This window comes from Pagrus major, chromosome 5 (genome assembly GCF_040436345.1).
Source record: "Pagrus major chromosome 5, Pma_NU_1.0".
In the NCBI taxonomy this organism is placed as follows: Eukaryota; Metazoa; Chordata; class Actinopteri; order Spariformes; family Sparidae; genus Pagrus; species Pagrus major.
Window position 1 is genome coordinate 35,781,206 of NC_133219.1, and position 16,732 is coordinate 35,797,937.

Sequence of the window (16,732 nt, forward strand, 5' to 3'; positions counted from 1 at the left end):
ACCACAGCACCTTATCAGAAAAGGTCAGAGCTTTTTACTGCTAAAAAAAAATAAAAATCTCTGGACTTTCCCCTTAAACGCAGAATTTCGGAATATTTAAACCATTAAATTAAAATTAAAAGGAAGAAGTGGGTTTTCAAAGATGCTCTGCGCCCTTTCCTGAATTTGTGAAGTGAGAGAAGGGAGCAGACATCTCCAGACATCTCCAGAAGCCTTCAGCATTTTCACCTTGACGGCAGAGGGCTCATTGGTGTGAGGGATGGCTGGCTGCTGCGTATCGGCGGAGGACAAAGAGAACCAGAGGATCAACGAGGAGATCGAGAAGCAGCTGAGGAGGGACAAGAAGGACTCCCGGAGGGAACTGAAGCTGCTGCTGTTGGGTGAGCATCATCTTAGTGGCCCTCATCCCAGAGCAAAATGACATTTTCTGGGGTAAATCATAGACTATGAAATTAAGGGCGCATACTGACCATATCTTTTCTTTCCCTTTCCGGCCAGAGTGCCACAAAATACATTTCCGAAGCTCCTCTAAAAGTTCCCCTGATGGAGTTATATTTAGCTATTTTGGGGGGGTTGTGGTTTATATCCTCATGAGTCATGAGCAGGTTTAAATGTGCCATTACTGCTTCCTGACCACACCTGGACATGCAGGTATCATGGCAGGTGGGACAGGACTCAGCAGAAGGATCTCTTTCCTCCATATTTTAAGATGTTCTTGGATTGTTATGCATCAAGCACTCAGGTCAATGATAGTGTGAGGAGGTCTGTGTTGTATATCTTAACTGTTGTCTTTGTTTCCTTTCCACCTCATTTTTCTCTCTCGTCTCCGGATGGAGCGCGGTCAGTCAGTCAGTGCGCACTGGCTCCACCGCCGCACCGTTGATTTTACGCACAGTGTGGAGCGTTTTCAACCTTGATTATTTTGTCTACTAGACTCATCTGACTCTCACCTGGCACAGAGGCACTGCAAATAGTAACATGCAGAGATAGTTAAAGATGACAATGTATTCGGACTTTGGCTTGTTTCCAGTCAAAGTGTGTGTAGAAACCGAAATTCGCTCCTTCATCGCACTTGCCGTCTGCGCGTTAGAAGATTTATTTATGTTTGCTCCAAGATGGACTGGAGAAATAAGGGCGTTTATCCGCCCTCTGTTGGGATGAATTCCAGCCTCATTTTAAAGGAAAAGGGGATTAAAGAAAAAATATAAATTTATTATCCACTGCCGATGATGCATCAGGTCTATATATGGAGATATTAATAATGTGAAGTTTCTGATGCTCAGAGAAACATTAGTTTTTCCACTTGTCATGTCACAGTGAAGAAGGGGTGGACACTTCCTGGTATCAGCTCACTGACTTGCTCAAGGGCTCTTCAGCAGGTCTGAGGCTGGCTGGGAACAGGCTTTTTTTCTTATTTCTTATTTTTTAATTTTCTTTCTAGTCTTTCTTGGATCCAAAGATCCAGGACACCATATTCACCATACACATATACAACATTACATCTGTGTTGGGTTATTATGTTCATGGCATGTGTGCACCTCCAGCTGTGTTACATTATGAAAGTGGTAGTTCAAATGTTCTCAAACATCCTGTTGTGCATTCATTTCTGACTCTGCTGCCCCAGTGAGAGGAAGGCTGGGTACGGACCAGTAGTCTCACATTAAGTCTCATGTGTTAGTCAGGGTTGGGCTTCTGATCAGCCACTTCTTATTTGAATGAGGGTCGATATGTCAATATTGCAACAATATTGTAGGGATGACTATTGGTACTAAAATATGAACACAGTGAGATTTTTTATAAATAATCACCAGTAATGTGAAAATAATGACTAAGTGGGTAAAGGCAAGTATAAAAACAAGAAGAGCAGTCTGGTAAGTCACGTCACTTTACTGTAATGCAGCCTTTAAAACCAGAGAAAGACAACACTTTTCACGTTATAACGATATCCAAAATCTCAGATGATATTACAATAACAATATTAAATCAATACATTACTCTGCCCTGAAAAATACACCCTGTCAAAGTGTGACACACTTTTAATTCTTGAGAATATTTAGACATTGAAATTGTAATGTGAAACAAATATTAAAATATCCCTAATGAATAAACATATTAAATAAAACCACACAAACAAAACAAGAATAACAGACAATGTTGAAGTCAGCAAAAACGATGGAGGTCATGTACATATATCGACAAGACACACATGACAGATCAATAACGTAATAATGGTGACGGACATTGGGAAACACTCGACTGATCCAGTGAAAGATGAAAAAGGGTGTTGCCACGTGGCCTCCATGAGTCTGTGAGTGCACACAGCCTATTTTACTGCAGCAGTGAGGCTGCATGTCAGGGACGGGAGTGACTGTCAAGGCCCTCGGTCAGTGGTGTGTTTGGAAGCCATAACTAGCTGCTGTGGGCACACCTCATGCAAACGTCATGCAAATCCAGACCTGTGCAGGACGTGAGCTGTAGGTCTGCCTCGGCTGCTCTCTGAGAACGAGCTTTCTCTTAAAGAGAGTGTCAGGTTTCTGTCCGTAACGGCTTTATGAATACACACTTTATTTGTTGGGGAAATTCTTTTTTCTCTCAGCTCACTGTAGGGGATTGATGGATAAGATCTGAAGGAGGTGGTGAACGTTAACAGTCAGTATCATGTGGATTATGTGGATGTAAGGGCTCCTGGGAATTTCATAGCGATTTACGTGGTGCGAATAAACACAGAAAGAAGTCAGTGTGATGAGGGGGAACAGGTTTAACAGGTCACCAGAGGAAGATGATTCAGTTATAAAGGGTTCACTGTCCCAATTACACAATATGTGACATGTCTCTTTGTATCCGACTATTTTCCAGGTAACTCAAAGTACTCTAAGAATTGGATGACGCAAGTTTCCTTTAACAATGACATTTATTTATCTGATCACTGTGAGAGTGGGAGTGAAGCAGAGTGAAAGATCAACACCTACACGTTCGGCCTCTTCAGTCAATTCATTGACAGTGTGCGAGAGCTGGTCATGTAGTTCAGCTGCAGTTTATCTGCAAGTGCTAGACGCCATTGAAAAACCATTGAAAGAAAGCAGGAATCAAGCGTTTTTATGAACCACCATGCGGACTTGCTCATTTGAATAGATGTAGTATCAGTACCAAATATTAACAGTCTCATGCAAGCACACAATATGCAAAGAGAACAGACAGTCGTGGTCTTGTTCACAAATGAGGAATGCAGAATAAGCTGATTATCTGTTTGTGGAACCCTGGGATAAAACAATAAACAGGATGAAGAATTGCAAAAAAAGAGATTAATATCTTGTTTACAACCACTTTAGTTCAGTGTCTGATCAAAATATTATCGAAATTGCAAAGTGGACAAACTGCTGCATCCAAATCACAGGAGCTGCATTTATTCGATGAAGGTAAAATGTGTCCAAACATACCATTATAAATGAAGCTACCTAAAGTAACCTGAACCTACACTTAATTAAAAAGTTATGTTTCAAATGTTAGTTTCATTTGCAACTAGAATGGCACTCATTAGAGCGCATACCTCCGCCAAGGCCCAACAGTCCGCTTTGATTCAATCAAGCCTAGTCCAATATCAAATAAAGCATATTTAAATCTGCTGGATCTGGATTTTTATTTGGTTTCAGCATCAAATTGTGCTCGTAGATCCAAACCACTGAGTCGCACCTCATTTTTTCCATGAATGAAATGAATGAAAATGTAAAAAAAAACAAAAAACAAAACGCCATGTGAAAAAGTGAGTAAATAATTCCTTGATCCATCCCTTTTTCTGGATCTGCAGTAAAAGTTAATGGGGTCTATTCCTGGGCTGAGACTCATCCTCCATCCAAGTTTTATGGAAATCTATTTAGTAGTTTTTTATATAATCTTGCTGACAAACTAACCAACAAACAGACATGAAAAAAATTGTTTGAAGGTCGACAGGTGATAGCAGCATTCATTCACACAGCTTCTATGTGTCGACATTTGTGGTCAGTATTTATCATCTGAAGGGAAACTGTAAACACCCCATACAAGTCAGACATACACAAATACATGCAGATGTGCACAAAGATAAAGGCAAATAAACAAAAGAAAAGCAACATAAATAACTCAGTGAACTTTAATCCAGTGATGTGTTTCAGCATCACTGCAGTACCTGACTCAGTAAATTACTGTTAATGCACAAATTCATAAATAATTCACCCCGGTGATTTCATGTTCCTTCCTATAATGCACCTTCAGAGCAGATATTCGTTAGACCCTGTCTGGCTGGTAAATGTCCAAACTGAACATCCCAAGTTTGTGACGCAGGCTTCCCATCAAAAATGAGTCTCCAGGTCAAGATGTCCCTAATCACAGATCCTGAGACTGTTTGTACAGGCTGAGTAGCTCTCCTCCTCGCTCCTTTAGATATATACTGATTTAAACAAGAACAACACTCAGCAGAGCGCATAGATAGATAGATAGATAGATAGATAGATAGATAGATAGATAGATAGATAGATAGATAGATAGATAGATAGATAGATAGAGTTTTTGTATAATCCTGCTGACAAACCAACCAACATACAAAAAGACACAGCTGTTAACATAACCACGGAGGTGATAAAATATTTTTGACGGGGAATACATTTGGATTTACATTTTATTGGGGCTAATTGTGTCCGCTGAGAGATAACTTTCAGAGAAATATGAAAAAAAAAAATTGCTAATGTTCAAAACAATATGGTCGACATCAGAAGTGTGTGTGGTTTAAAAAAATGTCTGCCACATTAAAGACAGACAATAATAATAAATGTAATAATCGTACATGAATCCAACAGAATGTATTCAGTTGTAAAAGACTGAGGCCTCAAGGGTGAACAAGTCAAACACAGCAGGCGTGCAGGATCATGATTTGCCTCCGTCTCAGAGTTGACCCGCCCGTCTCGTCCAAATCCTCGTCATCTTCAAGAAACTTGACTTGTAAACAAGGTACATTCAAATGCAGACAATTTGTCTAAGCCTTTGTTTGCTAAGATGTAAAGACTCAAGTATTCATGGTGCCATGCAAAACAGCCAGCAAACCAGAAAACTGCCGCCACCACCCAGGCTCTCCACAGAGCTTTACCACACTGCTGGGAGGACATATACAGATATATACTCTCTCACACACACACACACACACACACACACACACACACACACACACACACACACACACACACATGCACATTCACAAACGAAGCTACTTCCAATATTCATGGTGTGTTAACAAACACACATTTGTTAAACAAATGGAGTCAGCATCATGTGGGCTGAATGAGAAAATTAGGAACTTGTGCTGTAAGAACTGAAGAGGGAGGTGACATGCAGGCTCTCTCTCTCTCTGTGTGTGTGTGTGTGTGTGTGTGTGAGAGAGAGAGAGAGAGAGAGAGAGAGTGTATGCGAGTCAATGCATTTTGAATTTATTGTCATGAAGTGTTAGGACAGTGTGTGTGTGTCTTTGTTTGATTGTCAGTGGTCCCAGCCAACACCGCTGAGAGAGAACCATGAAACTATCAAACACACACAATTTGTTGCATGTAAATATGTAATGATACTAAAAGTACGGCATGTATGACGCAATATGATTGGATTTAACCCTACAGGTACTGGAGAGAGTGGGAAGAGTACCTTCATTAAACAAATGAGGATCATCCATGGAGGCGGATACTCAGATGACGACAAGAGGAGCTACGCCAAGCTGGTCTACCAGAACATTTACACGTCCATGCAGACGATGATCCGAGCCATGGAGGCTCTTAGTATATCTTTCTCTGACGCGCAGAACCAGGTACGGACTGGGTCAAACTGGGCCTGGAGTTTATTTTAGTTATGTTATTATGTCTTTGTTTGAAGAACTGTTCTTACAACACGTGCATGCCCTTCCTTTATTCAGCACACATTTAAGATTTAAAGTCCGAATGATCATTTTGTAAATATTCATAGGAATTCAAGAAAAGTGACTCAGGCGCCAAATACAAAATCACAAAGCTTCAGTGATAATCCCTCCAAAAATATCACAATGGAACAGTTCAATGTTGTAAAAAATGTTGTTTCGCTATTTAGACACAAAACCACATGAGACAATTGTACGGAATGTAACTTTAATTCAGGCTATCCAGCATTTTCAACTGATTTTCACAGCTTGTCTGTTCATGTTATATAAATAAAGTTGTGTCACTACAAATAAAACATTCCCCACAAGAAATAGACTCATTAACTCATTAACTCATTAAGAAAATGCCCAAATTCTGCTGCTCTGCACACACAATACTACTTCAAATCCTGCACATTTCCTTTCCTTTCCTCTAATGTTTTTTTGCAGATCATTAGAAAACAAATCATATGATCAAAAGTAGGTTTCTGGATGGAAACAGAAATATTCCTGCACTAACAAAATATCAGGATATAAATGTAATTTCAAGGAGACGGAGGTGGAATGTAATAAAAATTGAAGCTAGTTCCCTGCTTCTTTTCTTGGATCTGTTTCCACAAAGTGAGAGAAGTCGGAGACATGTCGGACGGACCATTTTCTATTTGTCTCTGCGTCTGTTTTTCCGTAGAGTCATGCAAACGCAGTCCTGGAGGTGGAGGTGGACAAGGTGGAGGAGTTAGATCAAAGCCTCGTGACGGCCATCAGGAGTCTGTGGGCCGATGGAGGAATACAGGAATGCTACGAACGTCGCAGGGAATACCAGCTGTCCGACTCCACCAAATAGTGAGCATTAGACAGTATGAACACAGAGATTCTGATCTGTTCAGCTCTGTTAAATAGTTTTCTCAGATAGCTTAGACAGGTGAGTTAAACAGGTGTCTGACAGTCTCAGTATCAAGGCTAAAGTATTGGATTGCATTATAATGGGCAGGCTGTCGCTACCATTGATGTCCTTGGTATTGCTTCCTGTAAAGCAACCTGCAGGGAATGTATCCTATCATAAAAAAAAGTTCACGTCTGGTATTTTTTAGGCTAATTCCTTTTTATATTGAAAACGTTCAAATGTGACTTTTTTTTTTTTTTTTTGCTGGAAAGATCTGGTAGGCCAACTTTGGCTCCACCTTGGACAACCCTGATTTAGACCTTAATTTTGGGAAATAAAATGCATAAAAATAATAACAAAACAAACTGAGACTAGAGGCTCTCTTTTGGAAGATAGATGGGTTATATTACAGGGATTGGACTCCAGAGAAAAAGGGAAAAGACATTTTTTTTTTAGCTTGTGGTTGCTATTTTTAGCATTGTAGACTAGAACACACTGCATTTGTATTTCTGCACCGCAGCAAAACTCTTTCTGATTGGTTTTAACTTCCTGGTTAGAGTCTTCTTTAATAGCCTCCAATCACAACATTTCTCTTTTATATTTCCTCTTCCTGCTTGTGCCTATTTTCTCTTCTTTTTATCAGCTATCTCACGGATCTGGATCGAATTGCACAACCCTCTTACTTACCTGACCTGCAAGATATCCTCAGAGTCCGAGTGCCAACCACAGGTATCATCGAATACCCCTTTGACATGGAGAATGTCATCTTCAGGTGAGATATAACGTACAGATCTGACAGGTACAGGTGAATTTTGACGTTGCATAACTCTTCTCTTGTTGTTGGGCTCGGCTGTTATGGCAGGATGGTGGATGTGGGGGGTCAGAGGTCAGAGAGGAGGAAGTGGATCCACTGCTTTGAGAACGTTACCTCCATCATCTTTTTGGTGGCGCTCAGCGAGTACGACCAGGTTCTGGCCGAGTGCGACAACGAGGTGAGAAATCAGCTCGACAGCAGATCACCGCTCTATTCTTCGAATGTGTCGTCATTGTTCCATCTTTCTGCGCTGCAATTCGATTACAGAACCGTATGGAGGAGAGCAAGGCCCTGTTCAAAACCATCATCACCTATCCCTGGTTCCAGCGCTCCTCTGTCATACTCTTCCTCAACAAGACCGACATCCTGAAGGAGAAGATCATGCACTCTCATATAGCCACGTACTTCCCTGAATTCACAGGTTAGATATTACGTTTGAATAATCATTCTGAGGCCATGCACATAGCTGGGTCATTTCTTTGCATGTGCCACATGTTTAGATGTTTTTTCTAATCACTCTTTGCACCAATGTTGGACATTAAAGTGTGTTTACAGGTTTTGGTGAGTATGACTGCACGTAATCTGACAAATTGCCTCCAGTGATGTCACTCAGTGGCTAAGTGGCATTCAACATATTAAAATAATAACCTTGAATTGCAGGACCGCAGCAGGATCCTGGAGCAGCTCAAGAATTCATCCTGAAAATGTACCAAGAACAAAACCCGGAGAAGGACAAGACGCTGTACCCTCACTTCACCTGCGCCACAGACACAGAAAACATCCGCTTCGTCTTCGTGGCCGTCAAAGACACCATCCTCAGACACAACCTGAAGGAGTTCAATCTGGTGTAAAGAGGAGCAGGAGGACAGCAGAGGGTAGAAAGAACGACGTGAGGAGAGCCATGATAGGAGATATACGTAAAACTAGACTTTACAGTGATTTATCATGGTTGTCTAAACAGAGAACAATTGGATTTTACAGAAAGTTCCTCCCTGTTTACACAGCTATTGACAAGATCCTTGGTGTCATTGTGCCTGTAAAAGTCCAGCCAAAGAGAATGTAACCGTGTGGAAGTTGCTCTCTGAAATACAATTTTTATGTATTGTGTGTAATTAATAGCATTTATAGAGATCTACTGTATGGAAAAAGATACTTTACAGCAGAAGTGAGGATGTGAAAACTATTTATTTTTTAAAAGTTATTACGTAATATCATTGACCTGTTGTGTGGGCTGAACATTTCTTTAATTCTTAAAATAGTTATCAGAAATCATCTGAACCTTCAACTATTTCTGCTCATGCACAAGCTGTTTGTAAGACTTTTTTGTTATTTAATACTGAGTAGGACATTTTACGCCTCTCCCCTTTTGCTTTTAACACTGAGCCCTGTCTCTTCCCGCCTGCAAGTGCCTTATTTACTCAGCACAGTTTGTTTTAGATGAAAATAATCCACATTGTGCTTTAAGACAAATCCAACTCAACTGTTTCTTTTCATGAGAAATGCAAAGTTTATGTATGGTGATTTTGAATAAACAATTCTAGTTACTTAATGAAAAGTGCAGTTTGTGTGGGTGGAATCTTCTGGGTACAACAAAAGAAGGATGATGAAACTGATATTTAATACACATATTTTATTTTTTTGGAAAGAGCAGGAAAAGAAACAAAACTTTATGCCACTCCAGTGTACATTTTGCTCCCCAAAAACCAAAAACGACAAACATTAACTGGCAACAGAACTATTTAGTAGCATTAAACTGCGATGCACCACAATCCAAAAGCAAACCTTTAAAAAGCTTTTCAGAGTTACCAGCGGCTTATGATAATTAGCATTCGTTTCTATTAAATATACTTTTCTCTGCATAACTCATTAACACAGTTGGCATTGCATACATGTGGTATAAAAACATAAAAATCACAAAATTACAATCTGTAACACCTTAACACAATGGACTATTGTGTGAGTGTGGATATATACAGATAGTATATTATTTTAGATCAATATACAGCAGATTGATAAGTGTAGTATAAAAATAGCATGCCTCTCTAAATCACACACTGACAGTCTTCAACTGCAGCAACGTATTAAAAAAAGAGGAAGAATTAAGTAAGAGAGTAAAAGTAAGACGACATCTTTTGAGTTACATGTGTTATAAAGCCATACTCAAAATTTTAAATTAGTTTCCCTTTTACATAACCTGGTAAAATTAACACTGTACAACATGAAATGTGCTACAACAATTACGGTTGATTTGGCCTCGGTGTTATTCAAGCTGTTTTCTACCATTTCTCTTACTGGCTGTTGCACTGTAACAGTGTAGCTTCTACAGCAAAACACAACTTGAATTATGTTCAGTGAAACTGAAACTGAATGAAGTTAGTGACTCCATGTGAGTTAGACTGAGTGCGGAAAACTAAAGGCCTAGAAAAGTGAAAACCCTCCAATTTCAGCAGCATTTCAGACGCAAGCGGATTGTGCGAAGCAACGAAATAAACTATGATAAAATCTATTATACAGTGTGTGCAAGAGACAAAGATTGGTTAAATGTATTCAGAGTTTCTGTGGTAAATGAATGTAAGTGAGCTGTCCATTTAGAGAACTTCAGTTGGCATGCACACATACACACTACTCACTCAGTCTTTCACCCCCGACACAAATTAACAGTCAACATACAGCATCGTTTGTGTGTTTGCACCACTACTCACACACGGAGGTAAACAAATGGAGCATGCAGTAGAGAACAAAGGCACTGACACACACAGACTGTGTGTGTTTTCTTCTTCTTCTTCTTTTTTAAAATTTTCACGTTTATCATTTCTCACTCTTCTTGTTGAGTTAGTATTTAGGTAAACTCTCTCTTGCATCCTCCAATTTGGCAAGAACCCACTGAAAATAAAACAGAACCAAAGTTATTAACGGCAGGTTGGTCACATAACTTTAGTCTGGATGACATGCAGAAGCCCTTTAATTATACCGTACACAAAGCAGATAACAGTCGGGCATTTCTTAGACAACTCAGAATATAAAGCATTTAAACAGGGACATCTTTTAGTCTGAATCGTCAACTTACCTTGGCTATCTCAGGAGTTCTGAAGTTTATGATCTTCCCAAACTCCTTGGCATGGAAGACCGACTTTACTCTCTCCTGCAGTACACAAGACAGAACATTTAGTGCAATGATCTGCTAAATAATTATTTAAAAACAGTCTTCTGATGGTTAAAAGGTATCTTCTGATCTGGATTATAAATGAAAGATTTCTCGTACCTTGGCCTCAATGCGAAGTCGGCGGTTCTCTACAATCATCGGCTCCTTGGTGAACTCTTCAAACAGATACTGCCATTCACAGGTCAGCTGGCCAAATGTGCCTTTGGTCACAAAAAATATTCCCCTGGAAAAGAAACGACACAACGAGGGTTAGATCTGGGATACACTGAGTTCAGGTATGCAGGAGTCTTTGAGAACATGATAGGAAAACAAAATGTGCTGATCGTCTCAAACACCCACCTCTTGGTGATCATCAGGAAGTCAGAGTCATTGACCTTGGCATGAGCAAAGTATCTGTACTTGGCAAAACGTCCATTTTCAATTTTCTGAGGGGAGAGACAGAGTATATTATTATATTATAATATTTAAACAAACAAGACTAAAAATCAAAATGAACGCTCAGATGTTTCATGACAATTTCTATCGAAAAGCATTTTACACTTCACTCCGATGAAACTGGAAAATGTTGTGGGAGGTGAGGAAAGATGGGATGAAACAAAGACAATGGCAGAGAGACGATTAGATGTGAACATTTTATTGAGAACAAGAGGACAGGGAATAGTGGCAGTGAATGACAGAATGATAAATCAAACAAAAAAGCTTCATGAATATGAGGATTTTTCAACAATGAATGAAAATCTATACAATGAGAAGAAATATTTCTTTTGTGGCGAGAAAAATGATGAAAGAAAGAGTAAAGTCTAACACAGGAGTGATGAAGTTAAAAAAAATAAAGTAAGACACTCACAAAATAAAGAAAAAACACATTAAGTTATTGAAATACATAAAAACATTTCTTAAACTACTCAGACGCCTTTCTTTTGTTTGCTGAATCCTTCAAAAGTGAGTGAACTCCTAACTAACAGACGTGAGGCTCCAACACAGACTACAAACAGAACACCAACGCTACACTACAGGTGTCACTTTTCCTCATCACCCTCATCCTCTGAGCCCCTTCTACTCCATTCAATGTAGGCCAATCTTCTCTGTGGACATGACAAGAGAGAAGAGTCAAGGTCAGAGCAGAGAGAGAACCAGAAAGCCTGTTTCTACCCCTGAGAGGCTCAACGTGTTGTGTGGAGTGAAGTCAGTGATGGTTTAAGTTTAATCAAGGAAGTATAAGTTAATTTTAATCTGACTGCATCAGCAGAAGAGTTACAACAACTTGGTCCTTCAAATCTCTACACTACGTGACCATTAATTCATAAAATGTGCCATAATTGATATTTCTGTTTTGATTTGCGTATGGATTTATTTATTGCATTATCGCCCCTATTTATTTACATTTCATTTAATTTTTTTATTTATCTATTTTAAAATGTATTTATTAATGTTTTTATTCCTGTATTTATTTCTGCATTATTTTCCCTTTGCATTTTGCAGGATAATACATAGATAAATACGTAAATACATAAATACATAGATTTAAAAATTAATTGATAAAACAAATGGGAAAGTGAATAAATAGGCAAAGTAACAGAAAGCTACTTGAATACAGAAGCAAATTAAACACAGATATCAATTTATGTTCATTTTTTATAAATTAATGAATGCCTACATTTATCTTTTGGTGCACTAAATTAACTATTTTCTTATTTATGGAGCTATTTACTTACTTCTTTTCTATTTTTGATTTTGCCAGGTTCAGTCCTCCATAAAGCGCACTGGTGGACCCAAAAATATGGTTTTCATTCTGTTGTAAGTTTAATTTTGTCTAAAGATTTCAGATTGTCAATTTGCTATATTTAAACCCAAAATATAAATTCAATGAAGTTCTATTACAATGTTTGAATCCTATTTAACAAGCTACAACAACACCATAAAACACAAGCACGAAATGTGGCACTGTGATGTGTATTTGTATAATTCTTGCCATCGTTCACTAACACTACAAACACAAACCTACAGTAGCCGAGGTCTAAAGCTGCTGATAAGGTTCGGTGACAAATTAAAAGGTAAAGCCTGAATAAAACAGGGGAGAAACATGATGACGTCAGATGCTTCAGCACAGAGCACGAGAGGTCACTGTAGCATTTGCTCCACATCATTTTCATTCTCATCAAACCCTACAGTGACATACAGTGGCATCGCTCAAAGATATTTGAGCGATGCCTTGGAAGGTGCTCATCAAAACACCACAAGGGAATATCTTTGGGACCAGTGGTGTTCATCACTTCAATGAGCACTGAACCTGTGGCTCAACACCTACAGTAATTAAGACACTTTAATTTGTCACCTAAATTATAGGGGGGAATCCTACACATGACATCTTTACTATAGTCTAGCCAAATGGTGTAGCTCTGACCTGAGACTCATAAGCAGAAACGTCAACCCACTCCATCCAGCTCGACAGCTAGATAACATCATCACAGAAAAAGTGACCCACAGTTTAAAGCTTAAATGAAGCAGAACTGAAACACTTTGAAGCTACACTTAAATCTATGAACATGAGAAACCCGTGCTCCTGACAAACTGGCCCTGAACCACATCAAGGGTAAGGTGCTAATCAACAGTATGTTTAGCCAAAGGGCTGCATTGCAATGCTATTTTTGCTAAAACCTTAACAAATTAATTTGCATCCAGATGTAGCTTAGTCTACCAACATGAGGTAGCTACATTGCACAGAATTACTGCTGCATTAAAATACATAAACTACTGAGTGAGTGAAAACACCCATATTAACACTAAATGTCTCAGCAAACATCTTTTCTTTGGAACTGTGGGTGTTCTTACATTTCTCTCTACTCAGGCTGTAAATGTGTTCCCCTTTATCTCCTGACTGAATCACTGATAATTGAGCTACTTTTTTCTAAGGATCTATAAACAGGAAAGGCCTATAAAATTGCTGAAACATAAAAAGCTTAACGATAATTAAAATAAAGCAGACTGAAGGGAGGATGGTAAAAATAAAGAGGTTTTCCTGTGCTCGAACACGCATTAACACAAAGCTCAACTAAAACTGGCAAAAGTGCATAATGGGTGAATCATGTAACTCACTGCAAGGTGGTTCAGTCGCATTAAAGTGAATGCGAGTTTTCCCTGAACTTAGTTAACTGAAAAACTAAAAATATCGTCACTGAGTTGATAATGCAGAGATTTTTGTCCTACCTGGAGCATCTGACTGCCGAGGCCTTCCTTCTCCTTATATGGTCGTATGACACCATCCTCGTGGATGAAGCGTGGAGGACGGAGAGATTCAATATCTTGTGAAGTCTCCGCTGCCCTAAAAATGACACAAGACAAACCTTACTTGTTACCTTATTTGTGTACTGATTTGCCAAGTGGAATTTGTATTTTTCATTAATATTTTAAAGAAAAGTCACAATTTTTCATGAAAACATCGGCCGATTTTTTCAATAGCTCCCAGGTCATTTGTCCGATTGAGTCGAAATCAATGCCAAAAGGTCTTTCTATACTGGTTGAATGAGACACATCTGGTTTTTTTGGGATTTTAGTGGAATTTCTATTTTTCATAAAGATTTTAAAGAAAGTAAACTGGCAAAAAGCAAAAAACTAACTGTTATGAGGCTAGACATTGAGCGTACACCTTCAACATAAACATTTCTCATCTGTACATACACTGATGTGGTAATCGCATCAACACTGCAGCACATCCATGTGATCACATACCTCTTGATCCCTTGAAAAGTACTACTGGCCATGTCAATAATGCCTCCTGTAGGTCTGGCTACTGCGCCAACCAGACCTTTGCCAACACCTTTAAAAAAGCCTGCTGCACCCTCCTTCTGGGCTCCTGCAAAATAACACATCAGACATCACCACAAGGCTGGACACACAATTAAATAGTTACATTATTAGCTGTATCAGTACAAGCGCATACTAAATGTCAGCACTAATCATCAGTATGATTTTATGGTCCAATTCAACATACCTTTAATGGGTTTGGTAACAATCCCTGTGATCCCACTGACAAATCCCTGACAAAGGCAAAACACAAGAATATTACCAAGAAGCTGCAGACAATTTACTTTAGGTCATTACTTTGCATTCTTACACTTGAACACAAGCTTGTGTACATACAGACACTAATCCCTTTCCACCCCTGGTAAGCCCCTCTCTCAGGCCGCTGGGTTGTTTGTTCATAGTCTCTCGTCTCTTCTGCTGGTATTCCTCGTCCATCGTTATGGCAGCAACACCCTTTGCCATGGCACCTGTGATCCTGGAGGCTGCACCTGCTATTCCCCCTGGAAGGCAGATAAGAGCCTTTATAGTTATTTTTTAAAATATGTCTATTTATTTAAGTGTTTGTGGGAAAAACTGTTTTTATGCCTCTGTTCATCTTCTGTTCCCATGACAAGGCAAATTAATCTAAAAAGCACATCACATCACAGTTTTTTGGGCCAAGATAAATGTGACATGAAACTTTTATGTCCCATACCTAATGTGGAGGGAGAGATTTTAGGTCTCATGAATAACACAGTTCTGAATGTAAAACATGACATCATTAAAATAAAACCCAAGAAAAGCCAGAACTAAGTGTGACGCAGTACTGGCTGTAAATTGCCTGCAGACCAGCCCAACCTACATAAAAAACATAACTAGGGGAATGCCCAATGTCCACTACTAGGACAATAAACCCATAAATGAACAAATGCCTCCTTTGGATATAATAAAAAAAAATGCTTTTTTGGGTATAATAAATAAATGCCTCTTCTACAGGCCCCAGGGAAATAAAATAGTAAACTGAAGGTGCAAAGGGGCCTGGGTTTTAAAGGGTTCCCAAAAAAACAAAGTTTCCTCACTAAAGATGTGGGCAGCCCAGAAACAAAAAAGGGCCGAAATAGGGCACAGGTGCTCTGAATGCCCTGTGATTAGTCATGAGGGAAAACCAGCCCAAACAAAGAAAAATAGCAAGTCAAATTGGACTGCTACGAGTGTATGTATCTATATACCACAGCAATCAGATTCAGGTTTCTCACGTGTGAAGAGATATCATTTCCGCCATGTGCTTACCTACAGCTCCTCCCACCAGAGCCTTCACCCCAAGAGCCATTCCTTCAACAAACTCCTCAGGCCCCTGGATGGCTCCCTGGAAAACCACAGATAACAGTCACACAAACACAAAGAAAACATAAAGACACTGACTGCACTATCGGGGCTTTAAGCAGCCACACTGATGTTGATATTAACATAAACCTAATGCTGATATTTTCCCAAAATACAAATCTTACATATTCAATATTCACCCTAAACTGAGTATTCCATTCCTACCTGATAAGGCTCATAAAAGAAAGCCTCCACCCCCTCTGACAGTCCTCTGATCAGTCCAAAAGGATTTCCAAGTACATCCAGGCCGAGCACCAGCACATACATCTGTTTGATAGCCTGAAATATGCACATGCAGACGCCGGTAAGTCAACTTGTAGCCAGCACTTGATTGGTTTTGGTATAATTCTGCTTTTTTTTTCATTCATGAATGGATGACACATGAAAAATACTCTACTGGCCACTTCTGCAGTGTCATTGTCCATGTGTCCATGTGTGTTACCTGCTTGGAATAATGTTTGACGACCTCCCACTGTAGCTGCTGAGTGGTACAAAACTGGAAGGTCAACTCAAAGAAGGCCAGTCTGAAATAAATGACAGAATCAGTTAAGCAGCAGGGAATCCTGAAACAAACATAGTCACACAACCATGAATGAATGCTGCCGATTGCGATTTATGTGTTGCCTGTTTGGGCCTTCACATGTGTTCGTACTTGAAGACAACGTCCTGCACATCAGTGAGTGTTGCACCGATGCTCTTCAGCAGCAGGTTGAGTGACTGGACAGGAATGAGCTCTGTGTCTCTCTTCTCTTTCAGGCCGTCTTCTCCTCCGGTACTCAGAGAGAAACTCAGGTGCAGCTG

General features: G+C 39.5%; 2 protein-coding genes across 2 annotated transcripts in view; one reads left to right on the forward strand and one right to left on the reverse strand.

Moving 5' to 3' along the window:
• The first annotated feature begins 226 nt into the window (after positions 1–226).
• On the forward strand, positions 227–8,666 carry LOC140996559 (guanine nucleotide-binding protein subunit alpha-14-like). Its single transcript, XM_073466991.1, has 7 exons — positions 227–380; positions 5,637–5,821; positions 6,594–6,748; positions 7,432–7,560; positions 7,651–7,780; positions 7,870–8,023; positions 8,263–8,666. The coding sequence occupies exons 1-7, from the start codon at positions 260–262 to the stop codon at positions 8,451–8,453; spliced, it is 1,065 nt and encodes a 354-aa protein (XP_073323092.1). The 5' UTR covers positions 227–259; the 3' UTR covers positions 8,454–8,666.
• Positions 8,667–9,212: 546 nt separating this feature from the next.
• vps13a (vacuolar protein sorting 13 homolog A) overlaps positions 9,213–16,732 on the reverse strand; it is a 36,749-nt gene continuing 29,229 nt past the window's right edge. The window contains exons 65-76 of the mRNA XM_073467135.1: positions 16,584–16,729; positions 16,374–16,455; positions 16,097–16,210; positions 15,839–15,914; positions 14,906–15,069; positions 14,757–14,802; positions 14,495–14,618; positions 13,973–14,087; positions 11,105–11,190; positions 10,865–10,988; positions 10,670–10,744; positions 9,213–10,485 (exon numbers count right to left, since the gene is read on the reverse strand). Coding sequence (XP_073323236.1) covers positions 10,435–10,485; positions 10,670–10,744; positions 10,865–10,988; positions 11,105–11,190; positions 13,973–14,087; positions 14,495–14,618; positions 14,757–14,802; positions 14,906–15,069; positions 15,839–15,914; positions 16,097–16,210; positions 16,374–16,455; positions 16,584–16,729 — 1,203 coding nt within the window. The 3' untranslated portion in view covers positions 9,213–10,434. The remainder of the gene's footprint in view (positions 10,486–10,669; positions 10,745–10,864; positions 10,989–11,104; positions 11,191–13,972; positions 14,088–14,494; positions 14,619–14,756; positions 14,803–14,905; positions 15,070–15,838; positions 15,915–16,096; positions 16,211–16,373; positions 16,456–16,583; positions 16,730–16,732) is intronic.

Coding starts and splice junctions, on each gene's coding strand:
- LOC140996559 (XM_073466991.1), top strand. CDS start 260: ATGGCTGGCTGCTGCGTATCGGCGGAGGACAAAGAGAACCAGAGGATC. Junction 6,749..7,431: donor CTGTCCGACTCCACCAAATA/GTGAGCATTAGA, acceptor TCTTTTTATCAG/CTATCTCACGGATCTGGATC. Junction 7,561..7,650: donor ATGGAGAATGTCATCTTCAG/GTGAGATATAAC, acceptor CTGTTATGGCAG/GATGGTGGATGTGGGGGGTC.